Source organism: Archocentrus centrarchus, chromosome 3, assembly GCF_007364275.1.
Source record: "Archocentrus centrarchus isolate MPI-CPG fArcCen1 chromosome 3, fArcCen1, whole genome shotgun sequence".
Classification (NCBI taxonomy): domain Eukaryota; kingdom Metazoa; phylum Chordata; class Actinopteri; order Cichliformes; family Cichlidae; genus Archocentrus; species Archocentrus centrarchus.
Window position 1 is genome coordinate 16,406,723 of NC_044348.1, and position 24,154 is coordinate 16,430,876.

Genomic DNA, 24,154 nt, shown 5'->3' on the forward strand with positions numbered 1-24,154 from the left:
GATGAGTGACAGAGCCCATGGGTGGATGAAGTGTGCTTTAGCAAATTTGCAGGTCTATTATTCCTCTGTAACTGGGACATTTCCAGCCACCCCAAAACAATTAAAATGAGCCGAAGCAAAAAAAAAAAAAAAAAAAATCCATTATCAGTGTAAATTTTAAAAGTACAACTAAATTGGAAATATTACTTGTGTTTGTATTTACTGGCTTGCAGGAGTGGTAAAGCGTTAAATATGGCATAAACATCCATATTGAAGAAACACGGCAGTATGGATGGGTTTGCTGAGGCTTCTCTAGGTGTTGTGGGCTTACTGTAGCTGAGCAAGCTTGATTTGAAACTTTTATGTATAATTATAACACTGCAGGGCTGACTTCAAGCCTGGTAGCAAACATAAGAAGCTGCTGAGGACTGCTAATTTGTAGTGAGGCTAGAAGCGAACAATCTGGAGACAGTGTCAGAGAGGATGCTCAAGGATAGGATAAAACCACTCTAGATAGCCTTTGTGCCCACCATAGAACAATTTGCTTATAGGTGGGGGTGGAATTACATCAGGGATCTGCTCTGAGCCCCTTCTTCGTGATGGACAGGATGATGTCAGGCAGGAGTCTCAATGAACTATAATGTCTGCAAGTGACATTGTGATCTATTGTGAGAGAGCTTGGAGAGGTGGATGTATGCTCTGAGAGAATGAATGAAAGTCAGTAGAAGCATGACAGAATACATGTCTGAATGAGAGGGAGACTGCAATGAGTAGAAGTAGTGAAAATATGTTTAAATACTTCCGGTCAGCCATCCCAAGCAAGAGACAGTGCTATCTATCTATCTATCTATCTATCTATCTATCTATCTATCTATCTATCTATCTATGTTTTAACTGCAGTTTTTCTGTCTGTGCAATACTATAATACAATGCTATAGAATACACGACTATAATATAACCAGGCATCTTTGCAGTCTATTTTACGTCAAGTGAATACATGCACAGATTACTGAAAATATATATATATATTTTTTAAAATAGTGTCTATATGGGCACTCGCCACATAGCTCCTAACGATCTTACGTATCCCCGACGGGCTTGTTTTACGTGTTGCGTCGCTAGTGTGGGCGTGGCTACAGGCGCCAGTACGCTCGGGTAGCCTGCTGACAACAAACATGAGTCTTTGGCAGCCCGAGGGGGTACTCACCGGCCAAGTAGCACCAGAGGCAGTTAACCAGCGCTAAGGACGCTTTTAAAGCTAGTAACGACTGTCGTCTGGTCAAAAGTTTTGCGACTTTCTGTCAGTTAATAAGAAAATAATATAATATATTTTAGCGACGTGACGCTGTGTTTGACTGACGGTGTCCGGTTTCCTCACATTGAGGGATTGCGATGCCCTCTGACTTTATCTCTCTTTTCAGCGGGGACCTCGACCTGAATTCGCCCAGATCCTTGTACTCTAAAGGTAAACAATTTTTATTCCATTTTCTCTCGCTTGTCACTCTTTTTTTTTTTTTTTTTTTTTTGTTGCCACTTTCGGACTTCTTGTGTAACTTACCGCCTGCTGCGGTTAGTCCGAAGTGTTTAAACAAGTGTGTTTTTGCGGTGGTGTTGAGCCCCCTTTGCTGTCATTCATCTGTAAACCATCTTTCGCACGCCTGCTCAAAATAACATGAGGTAGGGTACTGAATCGTATATAGACTGTTTATAAATATGTACTGTGATATTCAGTCATGGGATTGCGCACTAAAGCAATGTGAAGGAGTGTTTTTTTTTTTCTTTCCTTTTTTCCCTTTCCGACTGAAGGAGCTTCATGCACATCGGTCAGACCAGTTTACTATTTGTCTGGCAGCTGAAAAACAGAGATATCTATGTTCTGTGGACCCCCCCCCCCCCGGCTCCAAGCGCTGCATATACAGGGCACTCCCCCCAGGGTGGCGCTATAATGGCAACATGAACTGTGCGAATTTGTAAAACAGCCTAATTTTATTTTATCTTGTTGTTAAGATGAAGGATGTTTATAATAGGACACTTATATGGAAGCATGCAGCTTTGCATCTTGCCAGCATTAGGAAAAGTGGAAAAATATGCCCTCAAATATTGTCAGATATAAACAGAAATAACTTTCTGCAGCAGGGTGTGAATAAAGCTAATCAATATTTAAGATGACGCAAAATCAAGTACACTACATTTTCTGACTCCACCCCACATGCCCCACCATTTTCCCATGGCAGTGGGATTCAGCAGACCAGTTGAAAGTGGGTTAAATGTGGCTTTGTTCATGCTCCTGCAGATGACCTTGCATCATTAAGAGTCTAACTGGGCTTTTTGACGCCAATGTTAAGCTGAAAGTCTGAGTTGATACTAGACAAATACAATTTAGGCTGAATAATAATAAAATCAGTAACTTTGAGTTTTTTCAATTAAAATTGAGATTCCTTTGAATCAGCAACTGTTTTCACTGACAAACAGTGCTTTTGCATTTTTCTCAGAATGCAAAACAAGTTCTTAAATAAACATGAAGCTCTTGGATAAAAGGTTAGGCTGCCGCCACTGAATGTTAGTCACTCGCTACTTGTGTAGAACTCAACACTAAATTTTACTCTGCCTTTAATGGTCATAAAAAGAAACATCCATGACTTGAGTTAACCTGCAATGATGACACATTGTGTGAAAATTTTTCTGTATTTTTTTTTTTATTCTGGTTTTTCATTCTTTTTGCATTAATTTAGAGAAAATAAAAATTTAAGTTGAATCCACTGCGCTTGCAGTCTTTGTCTACAATTATGAAATGCTTCCTCATGGTATTTCAAATCGTCATGCAGTGGGTTTGGTGTGTGTTAAACTTTAAAACTATTACTTAAATTCTCACAAATTCTATTATATCATCTTGCTGGGTCTATATTTAAGGCGCTTTATATTGTAAGGCAAAGACCCTACAGTCAAATGATCCCCTGTGAGCAAGCACTTGGTGACAGTGAGAAGGAAAAAAATTGTTTTTGGTATGTTTGTTTGTTTAACATCAATATTGCAGCAAAACTACCAGTCTAATTCATACTAAATTTGCACAAAAGATGGCCAGTGACCCCTAGATCACCTGATTAAATTTTTGCCATGATTGGGAGGAAAAAAAATCACTATCTTTAAACGTCTGGAGTCGATAGATGTGCTGGTGTGTTCAAATTATATTGTCAGTTTAAGATGATGGAAATTGTGTTGATAGAGCAAGTAAAACCGAAGTCATGAGCAATATTTTATGCCATGCTTTTTCCTTTATATTGTCCTCACGTGACACGTGAACGAAGAAACTGTAAACAGAGCAGAAAGTGCGTAGTTAATGTGTAGTGTGTTGTGCAATCATGGACGAGGCAGCTGCTCACTAAAAAGCCACCATAAGCAGACTCAAATGTAAACACAGTCTCCAGGAGTACAACCGGAGGAGTGACACACTTGGAAGTGTCAGGCCTGTGATGTGGCCCTCTGTCTTGTGGTGGACAGGAACTGTGTTTTGGAGTGGCACAAATAATTTGTGTGGCGGGTGCCTGGGTGGCTCAGTGGTGGAGCAGATGACCACATGCACATGCTGTCTTGCTATGCAGGTGGTGCAGGTTTGAGTCCCGCCCTGTCACCAATTCACCCTTGTATTTTTCCCCCATTTCCTGTCTCTCTCCACTGCCGATAAAAGCCACTGTGGCCAAAAATGCCAAAAAAATTATTATAATAATTTGTGTTGCATCTTATTGTGACAGCTGACACATGTGAGTTTGTGCTGGGGAAAAAAAGTGATAAAAGGCAAGGTAAACAGTTTTTAAGGTGAAATATAAAGGTAAACTCAAACTTAGTCAAAAACAGCCAGTTATAACCTAGACTCCACATAGGGCATCTCAAAGCCTATCGGATTCATCTGATATTCAGTGCACAGTTGTGGAGGGTTAAGAACTAGTGCCAAACTGAACGCCATCCGATCCAGATTCTGGATTTGCAAGCTATTTGAACTTAACATGGGAAACGCCATTTACCGGATATTTTCGGCCATATCTCGGCTGGGAAAAAAAAAAAAAAAAAACATCTTCATTTGTTTCGGTAAGAAACATATCAGTATTGTCCATGTACATGTAACATTTGAATGGATATGATTTGGATATGCGAATATATGACACAACTTTTTACTCTATTAATCAGAATTCCCCTATTATTGCCCACCCAACAAATCGCGTTCTCATTATATTATTTGTTGTGCCCGGCACCGCCTGTTTTTAACTTTGAATCATGTATAGCTACCCTAGAAGAGTCCAGGAATTAAAATATGGAGCTGAAAATGGTCATAGTATGTTGCTTTTAAAATACATTTAAAAAATTCACTGAAATTTAGCATTCTTTTGATGTTGCTGAAGATGAGCTACACTATCGATTTATTAAAAAGGACAGCATCCACGTACAGTTTAAGTGGAATCTTCAAATTTTGACTTGATATATGTAAAAAAAAAATTACAAAAGGACAATTTAAGTAATATTTCTTCCTGTCATATGATTTCACAAGCAAGAGGACCTTTTATTTTTACCGAGCCATTTTTTAAAATTTAAAAGTTAGGTTTTTACTCTTAACTCTTTGACACCCTTTGATACTCAGCTCTGGTTTTGTATCTTGCCTACAACACCCACTTTTCCACTTTTTTTTTCTTTTTTTTGCTTGTTTGTTTGAAAGCGACCCTCTTTCATCAATCAACTACTCAGTTCCACTCTAAGTTGTATCCCACAGAAAAAAAATTTTCTGTTTGATGTGAATTCAAGGTGATAGTAATAGGTTGTTTTAGAAAGCTACTTCGGACAGCAAAACATGATGAGAGATTAGTATGCAAGTACACCAGAGAATACAAAGGAAATCCAATAAACTGTAACAATAGCACTCAGGATAGGACTGCTTGCTATATTTTGTTGATGGATTGCAGGTTAAGGGATGTAATAAAATGTCTTCCCACCAGTTTCACATTAAAGTTGAAAAATGCTATGGCTTTTCTCTGTTCTCTCAAGTCCAGTTAACAACTGTAAGACCTCAGATCTTGACATAGTTTTGTTCTTTTTTTTTCTCCTGTTTTTTTCTTTCTTTTTTTTTTTTTATTGAGATGACCAAAGCCTGGTCAATCATTAGCTCTCTGGTTGCTCTGTGTATAAACTTGGGCTTAAATAGCACTCTATTAATATTGACTCTGCTGTGTTAAGCAAACTTAGCGGCATGCGCTTAGAAATACTTGACTGCCTTGAAAGCTTGTTGGGATCTGATGATGAAAGAAACAATATTGTAGAGGGGAAATATCTGAAAAAAGCAGTGCATTAAGAGTTTGCTCTTAATCCACTTTAAATGTTTCTATTGTAGACACGTTACATCAGTGGACTCTAAATTCATGCATTTGGAACAGCAAATGTAAATGAACAGTTAGCTCATGAGTCAGTGGGCTTGTGAACTTGACCGCATTGCGAGCACTGTGAGGCAGCTGCTATGTTTTGTAGTTATTTCAGGACATTCATTTCAGTGTCTTCATCTGCTTCCCATCAGCCCAGACCTGTTCTGTGTACTTTAAACTGTCACTCTTACTGATACATTTTCTTGTCATTTGCCAGATGTCACAGAAGAACCTACAATAAGATCATGTATAACACCATACCACCATGTATGAGATAGGGCTGCAAATAAAGATTATTTTGCTAGTCGACTGATCTGTGAATTAGTTTTTTAATTAGTTGATTAGTCAATGATATTTCAATCTTACCTCACCTGTTCAAGCTTGCCCGCCTGTTAACATCACCTTGTTCTCTCTTCTCACAATTAAAATAATAACTCATAAGAATACAAGTTTGAAACTAATCAAATGTGTTTTTTGGCCACAACACTTTTTATCCACAGTAGAAAGACAGGAAATGGGGGAATGAAACGCGGGCAAGATGGTGACAGGCCGGGACTCAAACCTGCGCAGCCCACATATGTATGTGGTCACCAGCTTCACCACTCAATTTTCTTTCATTTTCTTCACCCTCCTCTCTGTTCCACCATCGCTATGTAGATCAAGTTACTTTCTTCTTCGTTTGTATTGGCTCTAAGACTTCGTTAGTAGTGGGTCTTAGTGGCATATTGGGTCTTCCTTTCTACCAGTGTCTCTCTTAAAAGATGACTTGGCTATGCATCTGTTAGTTGCTGCATAAACTACCAAAGTATTTACAGCCGTAGCTTTTAAAATAGAAGAAATGTAATATCGTTAAGGTTTACTTCTGTTTAGTCCTTTGTAGTAGTAAGTTGTTTAAGAGTTAAGAGAGATGGAAAACTTTTAGCTTTTATAATTTCCTTTTAGTAAAATATAATTTCTTGTTGAAATATGAATCCCAAATGCTGGTGCTGGATACATTCATCTTTAGGGTTAACTGCTAATAAGCTCGTTCAGTGTTCCTTAAAAAGCTATAAAGTTATTGAGATTCCTCACATCTAAATGCAGCCCAAGTATTCTCACTTACCTTCTTTGAAATCTCTTTGATCAATCATTAACACTATCCAAACTTCAATAAGAAGTCTAATCAGGGTCAGGTCACAATATCACCTCCTCTGCTATTTACTGCACACTTGTGACTTTGATTTGTCTGCATCAGATCAGCATACAAGCTTTTAAACCCCCGAAGAGTTTTGTTTTGTGTGATTGTTGAGGTCCCGAACAACTGCATTTATTTATTTAAATAAGTTTTGAATGTAATATGGTACTTTTTGCTATGTAGAGCTCTCCATAATTCCATTTGTTGTATTGCAAACAAACACTAGTGTCAGTAATGTTGAGATACACTATATTCTCAAAACTAAGTCCTCAACTCAAACCGATAGAACACCTTGAGATATTCATCTCATATTTATCTATTTAATTTTAAATAAAACAAATATGCATGCAAGGTCCTGTCAGAACAGTCTGTATTTATATTTAAATACATAATAGGGTCAGTTTACAATAAACATCAAATAAAGTCAGTCTGTGTTGTTTATATTTAAATATATAATAGGGTCAGTTTACAATAAACATCAAATAATACAAATAAAAGAGGTTATTGGCCAATTGTTCGAATGACACCAGCCTTAAACCTGTGTTTTACATTAAGGAGTTTTTAAATGTACACTGAAATGAGAAACCAGAACAGGTACTTTGTGTAATCCAATATACCAAGCTTACAATAAACCCCTCCTTTGTGGAGCTTGTCATAATCAGTTTTTATTGAGACTCTGCCAGAGACCTGTGGATTCAATTGGCCTTTGAGGACAACTCTCCCAAGTGTTTTGATCCTTCTGCAGCAGTTCTGCACCGTTGTCCTGTCTGTATTATAGCCCACAATTACTCATGTTCACATTTTGGACAGGGAAGACAGATGGTTTGAAAGAGGAGTGAAAGAAGCCATCTATGTCCACTGTGAACAACCATCATTGAACAGAGGAGGTGGATTACGTCACCAACTTTCCCCCGCTTACAGTGCTCTCCTGAGCTCCCTTCCCAGACGTCTCAACCCCCATTCACACCTTTGTTCTAGTGACCTCAATAGGCCGCATGAAACAATGGACTGAAGTCCTAAATTGGTTTTAACTGAAACCACTGATTGAATGACCCACGCCTCCCTTCACACCTTGGCACATGTGTTTACACACATGAACAATAGAGGGTCATAACCACCTCGACACGATATCACTTTTTTATGTCAGATACCGATATTTTACATTTGGATATCGGCCGATACCGATATAAATCCGATATTTAAAATTGATTCAGGCATTTAAAAACATTAAAAAAAATTTAAAAGGACCAGGGCGGGCAGAGCTTTTTAGGCAGTGGCACCAAAGCTCTGGAACTGTTTACCACTCCAGCTCCATTTAGCTGACTCTGTGGCATCATTTAAAAAATAGTTGAAAACTTTTCTGTTTAACTAGGCTTTCTGGTTTTTGACTTTATTTTTATTCTTTTTCTTTTAATATGGTAATGTTATTATGTTTTTAACATAGTGCTTTCTGGGGGGGGGGGGGGGGGGTGATATTGTGTTTTAATTATTGTACAGCGCTTTTCTATCTGTGAAATTGCTATACAAATAAACTTTACTTACAACAATAACTATCACCTGAATCCTGTTGCTTCTGTGTGAGAAGGTGATGCTTATGGCATGTTGCAAATTTCATTAGGGCTGCAACTATCGATTATTTTAGCAATTGTGTATTCTATTTATATTGATTACCCAAGTAACTGGATAAGAAATACATTTTTTCATATTAACAGTTCATCTACATATTTTAATTTCTGTACTGCACTTTTTCCCTGTGTGAAACAAACAGGGTGGATGGAGCAGCTACAAAGTTCTCTTTTCTTCACTTACTGATCAGGTGGTTGATGAAGGATCTCCAACTGTTTCCCAGTAAATGTTTAATGGAGGTTACAGGGACGAAAAGGCTTCTTTTGGACACTAGAAAAACATTTCCTTCTGCTCCATCTGAGCCTGCCGGCTCCGCCTCTTTCCGCTTGTGCAGACAGACTGCACGTAAATCGGCTGACTGCTGCTGTTGTGTCATCAGTGTTCACTTGAAAAACTAGGGGCTGCGTGAGCGCAATCTTGTAATACTTTATTTTTACAAGCATTCTCCTAAATACGTTTCTACTGCAGGTCTATATTTAGTCACAAATCAGGGATTAAAGTATCAAAAATATTTTGATGGGGAAGGGGTTCTTCCGGTACCGGACGGTCACCAGTGCTAATAGCTGCGCTCGCTAGCAGTATGTTCGGGAGCTGAAGTAGAGAAAAAAATAACAGCTGATTCTCAGCACAGCGAGCACAACACACAAACAAGGCAGAGAGCGGTGGAGGCGTAAAAACATGTCAGCGATGATCGCTCAGTGTCAAAGGGAATCCGTCGCAGCGATGGAGGATCTGAGGGGGTTGTTTTCTAACTCCTGATCCCCCACTCCATTCCAGTAGGTGGCGGTAATGCACCTCTAAGCTGGTTTGGCCAACCGCAAACCCACAAGAAGAAGAAGACGACTGAGCCCTGTAATGCAGCTAATGTGAGCGAAACGTTATTTAATGTATCGGATTACATTTTTTTATTTCTTTCCGATATCCGATCCAGTAATTTAGGCCAGTATCGGACCGATACCGATACTGAATATCGGATCGGCGCATCCCTAGTTTAAATACCTGGGTCTCTCCACCTTTTGGTTGAGAACTGAAGAAGCCTTTCGGATGAGAGGTGAAATGTCTTCAAGAAACAAAAAGAAGTCCAGTCGCCTCTTTTCAAGCTCCAGAGAAAGCCTCTTATTGTTCCACATAATTAAACACAGAATTAAACATGTTTCACTTTTGAGTTTTTGAGTGTAAATTATAATAGTGTTTAAATGATGCCTGGGAGTAATAATCATTAGCTATGGCATTTTAAAAAAACTGTAAACTCAATTCTAAAATATCCAGAGCATGACATATGGCCTTGCGACATCTGGTCACAAGGCTGCTAATTGCATGTTTTTTAAAAACATTCAGTAACTACTGAAAGTCATTGCTTATGCCTGACTGCATTATGGTCTTTTTAACCTTGTGTTGTCCTGCCATAGTTTCTTTGTAAATCAAAGGTCAGGTTTTCCCCCACCCTCACCCCAACACACAGAGTAAAAGGATTTGCCTCGGGATACATCAAGCCATGATCTTGGGCTTGGCTTAAAACTGCAATACTATAGATACTATATGGAATGAATCCCCCTCATATGTGTTAAAAGCCATAATCATTCATCACTGTATTAATGATAAAGGATATTATTAAGTCAGTATTACTGTAAAATCTGTGCTTTCCCGGCTGCCTCTCAGTTATTTATCAGGTTAACAATGGGTTTTTTGATGAGTTAAATAATTCATTAGCAGTAATGACAGTGTTCATTTCTCACCATCTCAACAAGCCACAGCCTGCTCAATCAGCGAGCAACAGAAATATGACTCTACAACTTTTTTTTTCGCTCATCAGTCATCACCCTAATCTTATTTAGTAGTTCAGTCTGACGTAAACCATTTTGAGCACATGGGGCAGAGTAGTAAGCGCACTATTTGGAAGGAATTTTTGCCTTAGGAGTCAACAGAAATGACTTGCATAATAAGAGGTTCTGGATCAAAAGCTTATGTTGGGTATAAATCTATGCATGTCCAGGGCATAGGCTACATGCAGCTTAAAATTTTTATTTAAAATATCTAGTTTTTATGTTCCTAATATCTGTCATGATCCTGGGCCAGTGGCCCAGTGTTTTGAGCTCTTTTGGTGAAATTCTGTTTTTGTTGTATGTTGTGGTTGTGTTTTCTTATATTTCCTTACAGTTTACACACTAAGAAATTGAGGGACGAGAATGGACCTAAAAAGGTACGAAGGCTTTGTCGCTCCAGCTGTACCCTAGTGGAGTACAACATTGTACCTCTAAATCTAGGAACAATTTTGTACCTTATTGTCTGTACCTTTAGAAGAACATTTCTGTACCTCTGGTGACAAATATGTGCCTTTATGTACAGGTACAATACTGTACCCATTACAAAGGTACAAATTATGTACCCAATGAGGTACAGCTGGAGCGACATGGCTAATGGTACCTTTGAGAGACAAAAACAAACCCTTAGGTTCACAAAAATATTCTTTATTTATCAAAATGTATAATTTAACATCAGTTCATTCAGTTTAAAACAAGAAGTGAACAGAAGACAGAAGAATGTAATGTTGAAAACAAAGTACATACTGAAGGCTGTTATAAAGGCTTCACTTAGGCTCGTGCAGTGACATAACATCTACTCTACTTTCACCAGACTGGGCCCGGCACTGGTCATCACCGTCTTCCACTTATTATCCACCAGTTGAATGGTTGGATAGGGTGTAGCAGCATCTTTCTATATAAATTAAGAAAAAAATAAATAAATAACCAAGCAGCAAAAGACATTTTTCCAATTAATTTATGTAAAATAATTTAAAAACCTTAGTGTTAATTTACAAGTTTAAAATATTAAGTAATACAACTTTAAATATGTTAAATGGTGATCAAAATATCAATATAGTAAAAATAATTCCTTACTCGAGTCATTTTTCTTTCCTCTTCACTTATTTGAACAAGATCTTACTACAGTTCAGATGCCTACCTTTCCCAAAGTGATGTAGTGTTCAATCTTTTCTCTGAAGATGGATGGCAGGAGGATGAGTCCAGCCCTTAAGTCGATTCCTCAAATGCAAAAAAAGAAAAAAAAATCATACAGAGCGTAACTACAGCAGATCTACTTTCACATTTATTAGCAAGATGATTGTGACTACCTGGTAGATCTTCAGCCAGGGCATCTTTTCTTGCGTCATAGTACTGTTTTGCCAGCACAGACTTTCCCTGTGCAAGCTTAAGTACATTTGGCAAGACACCAGCAAAGCCATCTTGACAGATGGCAGATGTTGAAGGGTGAATTCTGTCAACCTCATCAATACACTGTAGAATACACAAACACATTGTCAATTATTATTGTTAAAGGCAGCTAGTAATTCAAATCTAACCAAAATAACAAAAGCTAGAAATGCAGCTTCTAGTTCAAGTAAATTTGGCTGAGTTTTTTTTTTTTAGGATAGATGGTGTAGCTGAGCTGAAGAGAGCTTTAAAAGAGACCCCACAGCTAATACAAGCCCCAAACAAAGTAGTTAAACAAAAAAAGATGGGATTACTTAGCTCTTGTGATAGTACTTCACTAAAATACTAATATTCTGAAATTGCAGAGAAGTTGGGTAACGCCCTGTGCACACAACATGCTAGGTACTGTTAGCATGTTAGTCTGAAATTTTAAATGAATGGAGACTGAGTTAGACCATGAACATGAATAGGTCAGATTACTTACCACTGAATCTTCTTGCCTCGTCTTCATTCATTTTTATTCCAGCTTTAGATATTTTTTGAATAAGTTCTTCGGTGGACAGGCAGCATAAAACCGGAGAGTCCGCCATTTTACATTTCTGGCGCCTTTTTTGTCGTCTGGGAGGAAACACCCCACCCAACACTGACTTCTACTGGTACACTTTTGTACCATTTGCTCTGACCAGTGATTTTGTACCTCTGATGGTCCAGAGTAAATCACCCCAAGGGTCCATCTCTGTACTTAGAGGGAACTTTCCTGATAAAAGTACCTTTTGGGTACAAAAATTTACCTTTATTTTTTTGTGTGTAGAGCCTCGGTTTGTTGTTGTTTGGGTGTTCTGTTATTAGTTATTTGTATGTTATTCTGGTTTCCCTTTGTTCTGGCCTTCCCCGTGTTTGTGTTTCTGTGTGTGTTTTGTCCTGGGGCCTATTCCAGGAAGCAGGTTTTGCTAACAACTCTGGGTTTGTTAACCCTAAAATGAGGGAAACTCGGGTTTTCAGTTTCAGAAAGAGACCTGACTCCAACTCTGAGTCAATTACCGGGGTAACAGACTCTGTGAACCTAACCTGCTCGCTGGCAGGTTTTATCCAACAAACGCTGAGTATCTCTCTGACTCCTCCCCTCCTGCTGCACCTGAACCACCTGTCTGACACTCCGATTCATTTCCTCATTCATAAAGACTCTGCAAAGTGATCAGAGAAGCGAATTCATCTGCAGATGTTTATGTTTCTACAAGCACTGAAATCCCAGTTAGACGTTAGTTTGTTATTTTTGTACATAACATGAAGCTTTTACAGTCATTCACTCGTCAACAGGCTGTAAGGACAGAGACAGCGATGATGTCACGGATGTATAATGAGGCAGCTGCAGCTGTCAGACTGTCAGTCAGTTCCTCTGAAACACTTACTGTAGTTACTGTAGCATCACTGTTATATCACACTGATCTGGATAAAGCTTTAGATGCAGAACACACTTTGGATGGAAAAATGTCCGGATCAGAAGATGATGTGAATGTTTGAGTGAAGATGAGGCTTGAAAACTGAACTAAACATATTTAAAGTGACTTAAATGATGTCAAAACTTTAAAGGTTATGGTGTCTGAAATTCAGAGTGAATCTCAACATATTTTCCACTGAGAATCACCTAAATCGGAGATCATCGGCTCTATAACGGATCAGCAAACCGTGTCTGAGTCCACCTTCACAGCAGGAGGATCCAAATCGATAGGGATCACGGATTCAGACCGGATAAGGCCCAGATCCAGTTCAGTCATTTTCCAGCTCATCCAGTCCGGATCCGTTAATAATGGATTCATTTTCCCAACACGATCTGCATTCTTTACTAAAAATCTCGTTACTCATTTTTATCCAGTAATAGCAGAAATATTTAAATTTTCCATTAAAAAGTGAGGTTGCTAATCCATCAATAGATTGAATAATTACAGTAAAAATGTTAAACAATTAAATGGCCATAAACTGAACTGTCATAAACTGCAGCAAAAACAGTTTTTATTAAATAAAAGCTGACCTGAGGGAAGCTCCGTCCCCACGGTCTGCTGCTGTCTTACTAACTAATACACAAGTAAACTCAGTCTAAGCTGTTTTGTCCGTCAGGCTGCAGCTGAATAATTCGATTTTATAAATCACATGTAAAATTAGGATTCAGCTTCATCTGATGAAAATTCAAGTTGTGTAAATAATGACAGCAGATATTATAAAAGAAACTATATATTTGATAAACTTTTATTCTGTCTATGATGATGACAGACTGGGTCAGGCTGATTAAAGTGACTCGTCACGCTCCACACTGAAACGCGCGATCCTCCATCCATCGGATTAAAATGGAGGCTCTGCTTGTTATTTACCTGTTGCCATGGTGAATTATGGTGTCGGCGCTCCATTGATGATGGCTTTCTTTCTTTACTCACGCACGCACTAAATCAGGGTGATCATACTCAGAGTTGATTGAACTAACTCTGATCAGCTGTTCTGGAACGGGAAACTCAGAGTTGCAGAACCTGCTTCCTGGAATAGGCCCCTGGTGTCTTGGCCCTTTTCTGTGTTTAGATCCTTTCCTGTTGTTTCCTTGTGTGTGGTGTTTAGGTTCCCTTTCCCATAGCTTTAGAGTTTGGTTTTCCCTGTGTTTTCCCTTAGTGTCCCTCCCTTGTATCGTGGTGTCTCTTGTGTCCGTTTCCCAGTATGTATGTTATTCCTCGTGTGTTATTAGTCTAATTTGTTTCACCTGTGGTTCCCCGCTGTTTCCACTTACCCTGATTACCTAGTGTCTGTATTTAAGCCTTCAGTTTTTCCTCTCTTTCTTGTTGTGTCATCATCTGTGCTCCCCTCTAGCTGTGTGTTCCCTGTTTAGTGTTTTGTCCCTCCTAGTTTCTAAAAGGCTTATTTGTGATTTTGTTTTCAGCCTTGGTTGAGATTCAGTTGTTTATTGTAACTTGAGAGCCTCCAGCAAATAGAAGCTGTTAAGAGTTAAGCTCCAGTTTCACATGTCCTGCGTTTAGGTCCTACTCATCCCACCACACAGCCTAACGTGACAATATTACCCCTTCCCCATTTTTGCTTTTTAGTCAAACAGACTAACAGTCAGAGCAAACTGTATTTTGTGATGGGAAAGTTTGCTGATTTTTAAAAAATTTTTAAATATTTATTTATTTATTTTTTGACCAAACAAATCATTCTGAATACTTATTTGGACTTTACAACCAATCTTCCTAAGAAGGCTTAGTCGCCTTAAGGCGACTGTTGTGATTTGGCGCTAAATGAAAAAAATTGAATTGAAATTTTTTGAATGTGCAACAACTTTTCAATTTCCGGATTTCTATTGGCAAGTCTTAAAGAAATAAAATATTAGATATAAGAACAAGAATGTAAAACAGTGATTATTCTGAATAACCTTGGCATGGGATACCTGGGTGGCTTAGTGGTGAAGCTGGCGACCACATACACATGCCACGGTGCAGGCAGCACGGGTTCGCATCCTGGCCTGTCGCCACCTTGCCCACGTGTCTTCCCCTGTATCTTTCCCCCATTTCCTGTCTCTCTCCACTGTCTACAAAAGCCACTGTGGCCAAAAATACAAAAAAAAAAAAAAAAAAAAAAACCTTGGCATTAGGAGCTAGTTATGTACTCTGAAATCAGAGCACCTCAAGACAGACTTCCACAGTGTAATCTAAATGTTGTCTCAATGCCAGATGTTTTTTTTGTTTGTTTATTTCATTCTTATCATTAAAGTCAACAGTGTTTATCAGAAATCAGTCCACAGAGTTTCCAAACCTTAGACCTTTGGGACACTACAAGCTATTTTTATATAATGTTCACTTACATTGTAGGTTAAATATGCTTGGTGTGCAGTGGCACTGTGCAAATGAAGATTTTTTTAGAATCTTTGAGTAGTTATCTCAGTAATCTGCTCAGATTTTGATTCTGTGTAGTGCATACGTATGCATTATATTAATCATGAAATTAGTTTTTGCATGAACATTCACAGGATAGTCTGTTAATGCATGCCAAGCACTGAAACATATGCCGGCATGGGCTTTTCTTCTTCATCAATTCTTAGCATTTTTTACCATATATTACTTTTTTAAAAAAAAAACAAAACAAAACATTATTAAGTCCAACTACTTCTACAAATTACTGTTTTTGGCTGACTGTCAGACAACTGCTTGCTAGTGCTAATAGCCATGCCTGCTTGCTAATTGTGGTAATAGCGAACAGTTCCGACAGCGATCCGGTGAAATTCTCAACCTGACGTGACATCCCGGGTGATCATCTGCTAGCTAGAATCCTGCAGATATAAAAAAGACCATCTATTGACCCATGTAACTTTAAATATGAATGACTACTTGGCCATTGGGTCTGCAGCTGTCCATGTTCGCAACTGACTATAACCCAGGCTTTATAGTATAAACTGTCATATGGTGTGAGAATGTAATCAAACTGATTATTAAAAGGCGCGTGTGTGTGTGTGTGTGGGGGTGTGTGTGGGGGTGGGGGTGGGAGGTAGTCCTTGTGAAATGTTTGTCATGACGTGGAAATAAAAAAAATGACCATGTGAACTATGAGCAGCTGATAAATTCAGCCTTGATCTAGATCCAAAGTGTGGCTAGCATTGCTGCATAGTGATGTCACACTGTCAGCGTATGCAAAGGGACTTCCTGTTGCCTCATCACTTTTCCTGTGAGCTTGGCAGAAATCCCTGTTTTGTCACATCGCACTTCCAATATAGTATAGGGTGTGTGTGTGTGTGTGTGTGGGGGGGGGGGGGGGGGGGGTCTCCTCTGTTTCGCTGGAAAGGGGTTCTTGGAAGACTTCTCATGAACAGTTAGGCATGAATTCACTGGAATTGCTATGGTTTGAACATCCAGTAACTGTATATGTCTCTTTTTTTAAGAGGGGGGGGCAACAGAGGGCTATTGTGCTCTGTTGGCCAGTATTTGCACTCTAAGAGTTTAAACAACATACACTATATGGGCAGAAGTGTTGGGCCAAAGGTGGCAACGCTCTGCTAACTCAATAACTACAGAGTGTTAAACCTCCTCTGGCATTAGCATCAGCACATGCAGCCAAGCAGCTCCTGTTGGTGTAATGTGTAGGTGGCCAGTGTTTTTGTTTATATAGTGTAAATCCTGCATTCTGTCTGTAAGAAAAGTTTCTGGGTTGCTTAGTGATTGTGCTTTGACAAAGACTTTATTGGATAAATGCAGCCGGGGGTTAGTAGTTCCACTCATACATAGTGGCCTTTCTATTGATTCTTATTTTATATATATTGACGTGCAGATTAAAATGTGTTGTGTGAGCTACCACAACATATGTGTAAAATAAATTGGTGCAGTCTCTTGTTTAGCTTTTAAAAGCATTGTCATGATACACAGATACTGATCACAAACCTTTTAGAAATACTTTTTGTTTTCCTTTAATGGATATATTTTTAACAAGGTTTGCAGAAAAATCTGATCTTCAGTGTCTTTTTGGAGAGTCTTGGGGAAAATATCTTTAAAGCTAAATACAAAACTGGAGGGCTTTTGCGATTATTAGTCCCCTTTTCCCTGCTCAAACAGTTTTTGTTTGCATGGGTTAAGCAGCAGTAACACAGGCCTGGAGACTGGTCGACAAACCACCAGTTCTTAGAGAAAAATGTCTGTTCCTTGATGCAAACCATATGGTGGATGAAAATGTGAATTTCAGTTATTTAGCCTTTATCCTTGATTGCGTGTGACATTACTGCAGTTTAGGGTTTCGGATTGCCATGGGGTTGTCAACCAGTCTGTAGGTCTCTGATTGGGGCTTTAGCAATCCCTTGATGCCTTTGGTTGAGTTTGCCGACCAATCGCAGGCTGTGTTATGATCTAATTACAGACCAGCTAGGCATGCATATGTGCACTATTGCCAGAGACATTGCACAAAATAATGAAAAATAACTTAATAATAATAATGAATATGAATGATTCTCCTTGCAAAAGGCCCAGTCTATATGTAAGACAGTGATCCACTAAGAATTCCCTGGAGATATTCATATGTCGTGTCAATTGCTGTTGACCATATAATTGATTTGGTAAAAACAAGGTTTGACCAGGTTTAGATGCAATTTGACTAAATAGTAAGAATCTTGATATTGTGGCAACCCTAGTTTCAAAACTAACCTTGGTGTATTTGTGAGCCTTTGTATGAGTCATCCATTGCAAATGCTTTGAAATCCATTGCTCTCTGAAGTCACACTTTCAGGTAAAGTTGAGTGGCTGTTTCATCTTTTGAGTCCACTGGTGAGCACAGAGCTAAAGGTAGATGGATTTATTATGTTCATTCACATAAGCACTATTTTCTTTTCCAGTAGTATCCGCTTACACTAAAACAGACTCCACTGTGCTACTGTTTAGATAATAAATATAATAAATGACTTGCATGGCTTTCCAGATGGCTTTCAAAGATGACTTATGGATGTGTGGTATGGCCCTCATTCGATCTCAGTGGGCTTATTTTGTAAAGCCAGCATAGTGGTAGGTGTCTATTGAAAACAAGCCATGTAAGATGACGCATGGAGGTCGTTCCTGGTTGCGTCAGGATTAGCTGGGATAAAAAGGCTACATGCCACAAACCTGGTGTGACACAAAAAACTTGACCTGTTCCAAGGCTTCACTGCCTTTTATTTTTTTAGATCACTGTGTGGAAAGAACAGACAGCAAGACTTTATTTCAAAAACAAGAACAAGGTGATGGTCAAAACAGAAAATGTTGTAGCATTTGTATTAAAAGTGAATACATTTTTGTTTTATTTCATATGCACCTAATTAAAAGCACACATTCTAAACTTTAGCTGTGATTGTTTTAGGATTGTTTTTCCAAATATAGGCTTCTTGCCTTATGTGTTTTGTACACTGAATTGCATTGTGATATATTGGATGTAAAGTAGCAGATTGACCTCCATGTGAAATGAAAATGAAAGTCAGGGAATGTAAATTATATTGTGAGCAAAGGTGAAGCTCACCTTTTGTAAATATTTGAGTTAATGCAGCTAAAATTGTTTGGATAGTATGGTCAGTTCAGTTCAATTGTATTTATATAGCACCATATCACAACAGTCACCTCAAAGTACTATATACTGTAAGCTAAATACCCTACAATAATTCATTACAATCAGTGTCATCTAGTTTTAAATCTAATGTAGTCCAGTCCAGCAAATTGCCAAAAGTTGTGCTTTTATCAAAGTGCTTACATTTCCCAGTGATTATTTAATCAGGGGTATTTGATTAGCAGCACCTAAATGTTACTTAAATTCATACGGAAGCAGTAACGGTGTGCTTAGTTTATCGCAGAACTGTAGCTTACTATTACAGCATAAAGACACGTCACACCCCCCCAACAACTGTAATTTCACAAATAATTTATCCTTGTTGTTTGGTAATTCTTGCAAATTTCTTCATCAGACAAACTGTCAGATACAGTGATGATAGGATTCTTCCTGAATGCAATATCTGGTTAAGTGCAATCATAACACCAACAGTCGCTGCTATTGTGCAGTAGGCTGCAAAGTAACTACAATAAGTTTTGAGTCATCATGTTTGATGCCGTCATTTGGTAAATTAATTACAGTGTACTGTCAGAATGAAAGGTATTGTATTTGTTTCACAAAGGTAATAAATAAAAATTTAACTTCACTACAAGGTACTGTATAGAAGCATGCAATAATGCTATACAAAGGGGTTTTTTTTTAGTACTAACATTTTGACTTTTCTTCCATCTGATGATAATATTCTCAGTGGTTTGAATTTATTCTGATTTATTATTTCTTGTTCTTACTTAGCCATTTGCGTTTGAATTGATATGGTGAATAAAGTCACTAATGCTTATATGCAGCCCATTAAGAACTACTGACACCTGGTAATTATGTGATCTAGAGCTTGTACTTCCAGGAGATTTGTGCCACCTAAACATTCTACTGCCCAGGAAGCTGAGGGGCAGCACTGGCACCTGACAGTATGTTTTTTGTTGATTAATGTTACTCAAAGAATGAGATCAAACTACCATATTTTGAAAAATTGACCAAATTGACAAAGTACTGCAGAATATTTCATGTGAACATAGAAAAATAGACCCACTTTATATGCCCATACATGAAATAAAATGGTATGCCCTACAATTCATGGGAAGGTAGGTTAATACCGGCTGGGCGTTGTTGCAATTAATCAGGATTACACAGTGAGCCAGGTAACTTCTCAGTATGTTTTAAATACGTGGCAGTAACCAAGACTTCTGGGAAGTCGCAACACTGAACAGTATCAGCCCACTGACACTTGCTCTACACGAGTAGGTGGTGGTGGCAGCCTGTCAAAATGCATTGCCCAGGCATGCCTTCACAACATCTTGTCATCATGACAAGAGAAAAAGGGTTGGCCCGTTAGAGAGGGTAATAATACCAGTGAAGAGGTGCTTGTTAAACATCATTCCTTACTTTCTATAGGCCACAGCTGTTTGTAGTTACAACATTTAATTTACAGAAATGACAAAATATAATTGTATTACTTGAATTGTTATTTATTTATTTTTTTATTTAAACTTTATTTAACCAGGAAGGTCCCGTTGAGATTAAGAATCTCTTTTTCAAGGGAGTCCTTGCCAAGATAGGCAGCAACAGAATATAAGTAAAACACTGTTAGAAAAATTACATAGTTAAAATACATGTTCAAAAACATAAAAGAATTAAAATTTTAAAACATTAATTAAGTGAAACAAGTACAAATTATGGAATCAGCAAATATGAGTGTAGCCAGGTACAGCAGAATTTGGTTAAACAACTGTTTTCTTTTTTGGGTGTTTACTTTCCTGTCACCCCTCTACCGTTTTTAACAAAATCATGGAGCATTGCATCTGTAGCAGTACATACAGGTCATGTACTGTATCAATAATGCTGATAGGGAAATGCTTGTTGGTACTGGTATTTTGGGTTTGTCTCATGTGGCTTTTCCCATGCAATTATGGCAGAAGGAAACCCTACTAAATGATTTTACTTAAGCATATGCACCCAACAGGCCTCTTTTCATGTTGTGCGCACACTGTTTATGCATGCATATGTTGACATGTTACATTTATATTATGCATGCTTCTGTGACAAGTTTGTTCAGCTTGTAAATCTGCTTGAACAGCACGAAGGTTGTGGAGTCAAATTTCTGGTATTTATGTTTAAGTACTGTAGTCTGTGCTGCTGTTAAACAGCTTCATTCATCAAGTTTCACACCAGTCTTGTGTAAACGCATAAATCTCAGTTTTAAATATAGTGACCTATGTGGGATAACATTTTGAAGATGGCTATTGCTGGTCTCAAGAAATATTCATCATACAGAAAATATTCTGAAAAAAATTATTAATGTATGTGTAAATTAATGTAGGATAAAATAAAGTTTTTGTTCTTTAATGCCTTAAAATCAAGAAAAAGAAGTTATCACAGTATTGCAGTAGTTAAAATTACTAATTTTAATTATGATTAAAAGCGCACTTAAAAAAGACATTTAGAATTAGGATTTATTGATTTTATTTTATTTATTTATTTTTTTAAAGCAGGACATTTAGCAGCTGAATAACAAATTCGTCTGTGGTCTAATAGAGATGTTGATGCTGTGTGTGTGTGTGTGTGTGTGTGTGTGTGCGCACACACACGCAGATACCAATTTCCTCTGCTGGTTTAGATTTCACAGATTCCAGTTTTCTATTTTAGAGCTATAACTAACAACATATACAAACAAAAATCAACTTCAATGTAATTTTTATTTCATAATATAAAAATATTAAACTTTACAAACAGCAGTAAGTTACAGGATCTTCTTTCATTGAACAACCGTTAATAAAGTGCTTTTCTAATGGAATGAGATACTAATAATTAACTGAAAATGAGCTGCCGTCCACCCACCTTTACCTCACTTATTGTACTTTACCAAACAAAAGTAGGTGCAACAGAGAGAACAAAATATATAATCTATATTTGTAACAAAACAAATGTCAGGTACTTGCATCATTTTCCAGTATGCTTATAAATTCACCAGATTACAGTATAGTGATCTTTCTGTTTCATTCAATTATTCATCAATAATTTTCTGCTTTGATCCCTTTACTGTTCATACCAAGGCTGCTGGCTTTTGGCTGACGCTAATCTCTGGGCAGCTTTAGCTTTAGCAATTTTGCCTTTGTTAGCTTCTGTAAAATATCCATGTTCAGCTGGATGAGGGTGATTGATTAGGTTTGTTGTTATTAATGGGTTTTTTTTTTTTTTTTGTGGTGATCCACCCACTGTTCAGTCTGGGTCATTACTGTTATTTTTAGTAATGACACCACCCTTTAGTATAGCGGGTGGTGACAATAACAATAGCATGTGGTTAGAGTTTATAAAGATGTTACAAATTGGACCCACAGTGTGATTTTTTTTTTTTTTTTTACTTATATACTTTCTTAACACTGTCAATGCCAAGTTACTCATTTATGCTTGGGTAATACTGTTTTATTTTCTGATTTCTCCACGTTGGCTCACAAGGGAGACAAACACTCAAAAGAGTTGTCTCCGTGTCTGTGTTGCTATGGAGTCTCTGGCAGCCTACATGTAGGTCTGGCTGTAAACATTTCAGGGTTGCTGTACATGGTTTGCTGCAGGTGCAAGTCGATTCACTGCTTGGAATAATTTTCAAATAAACTGACAAGGTGAACTTAAGCTTGTGCTCCTCATTGCATTGTGTTATGTCCTATAAGTTAAGTCAGTTTGCTTTGTGTGTGTGCAGCCTGAATTTTTCAGCAAGTAGGTTACACTACTTACTGTTTTGTTTCTGCATGACAGGATTCCACATTAGAGTGCCACTAACCTGTTGAGAAAGCTGCAGTACAGCAAAGGGTCTGGAGCACAGTAAACAAGACAGGGAGAGAGTTAGGTGGAGTGGAGGAGGGACAGAAGAGAGTTAAATCAGTCACTCAGCTAAAAAACCAGTGCCACGCCCCAGGTGCCAGGGCTAGTAAGAGCAAGCAGCAGGAATGTGAGGAAAATGAATGGGAATGTAAGTCCTAACATTCACATGGTGAGTGCTTTCTTTTTTCACTTTAAGCCTACACTGCTTACCGTATAAACATATCACAAAGCATGATGAGTGTTTGAGGAGCAAAAATACCCAAGTCTGTTAGCATGAGCAGTGCTGATCAAAACTAACCACATGGTGTCAGTTTGAATTATTTTGGTTGTTATGATTATCACAGAAAAAGAGGTTTTCCTCTGTGGCCAGTGGTCTGCACAATATTGCTGTAGTCTTAAGGTAAAAGTCAAAACATCACGTGGTATGTGTGAATCAGTATGATCTATTACCCAGCTAAAAAGGCTGATGTTTTTATTTTTTTTTTAATGTTCTCCTGTGTGAAAGGGATAGTGTTTTGTCACATGTAAATAAAGAATTGCACTCTGTGCATGAGAAAACAAACATGAAGCAAAATAAGAATTTTCATTCAGCCCTTAAAAAATCTCAAAGGGACTGTGGAAACACTTTGAACAGGCCAGCCAGTGATTCGACACTACTGCTGTGAGAGAAGAGTACATATTTTCTGTCTGTGTGGTTGGCAATCTGTTTACTGGAAGGGCTGCTCACTGAGAGCACATGTTGCTGCATGTGCAGTCAGTCAATGAGGCCCAAGAAGTTAAAAGTGTAAATGCAGGGGCAGAGAAAGTGTTTTTGTGGCGGTGGTAGGATGTGTTTTTGTGCATGCATGTGTGTCTCTGATTTTGTTTGGAGAACGTAGCAAAAAAAAAAAATGCAGCAAAACCACACTAGAATCCTCTGTGTAAGTGTGGTTCACTGGGAGTTATGAGTTTGTTGAGTCCAGTTTTAAGCCTCTTTCTGGGAACCAGCATTCCCTGCTCTTCTAAAGCGAGCTGTAAGAGGCTGGAGGGCTTTGGGAATGAAGAGGCATGGGCTGGTTTCAGTATGTCCCAGGTTTGTCTATTGTACACAGCGAGTGGTAACAATGGGAGGGTTACGTATCTGATATACACACCAAACCCTGGGACTCAGCTGCAAGTAATTAAAGCTGGCAGTTGGCAGAGAAGAGAGTCAGGCGACTGTAATGGCCGCTCTAAGTTCATACCATAATATTTGGATGATGAATCAGGCTGCTAGTAAAAGTGTTGTCATGCTGTTGACCCAAGGCTTTCTCCCTTCTCCATGTCCTGTTGGCCCAGAAGGGGGCACAGAGAGGAGAGAAAAGGGCTTTGTATGCCCCTGTTTTCTGTTTGTAATGAGATCTGCTGTTTATTTTGCATGCTACAGCTTTTGATATGACCTCAGAAGTCTTGTCAACCTGTGTGTTTGCTTTTTTCCATCTGGTTGGGTCCTCCTGAAGTTGTGCTCTGAGCCTTGAGTAACTATTTCAGGTATATGATTTTACTGACCCTCAAAATGTACAGCTTCCAGCTTTGGTTGCTATAATGTTAAAGCAATGGGCCTCGTGCACAAAATGCGCATACACGAATTTGTGCTTAAACTGTGCATGCAAACATTTCACTCACAAATCCACAATATTTTCTTACCTGAATTTGTTTGCATGCTGCAAACAAATTAAGAACTGCCTCAGACTGTGTACATGCGCAAATAATAAACACCAAGCTGTCTCAGAAAATGTAAACAAACGTCTTTAAACTGAATATTAATAATAGCTTAATATAGCTGCCACTTTTATGTAAAACATTCTTATAGACAATGAAAAAGAGTTCCAGCTAGTTCACACGCAATA

At 38.3% G+C, this 24,154-nt stretch overlaps 1 protein-coding gene across 4 annotated transcripts in view; it reads left to right on the forward strand.

Moving 5' to 3' along the window:
* The first annotated feature begins 1,147 nt into the window (after nt 1–1,147).
* nfat5b (nuclear factor of activated T cells 5b) overlaps nt 1,148–24,154 on the forward strand; it is a 50,111-nt gene continuing 27,104 nt past the window's right edge. For 2 of the 4 annotated variants that reach the window (XM_030720912.1, XM_030720922.1), the window contains exon 1: nt 1,148–1,444. In XM_030720912.1, coding sequence (XP_030576772.1) covers nt 1,372–1,444 — 73 coding nt within the window. In that variant the 5' untranslated portion in view covers nt 1,148–1,371. Of the gene's footprint in view, nt 1,445–22,366; nt 22,456–24,154 lie in introns of those variants that run through there. The other 2 variants (XM_030720931.1, XM_030720935.1) reach the window with 2 other exon arrangements.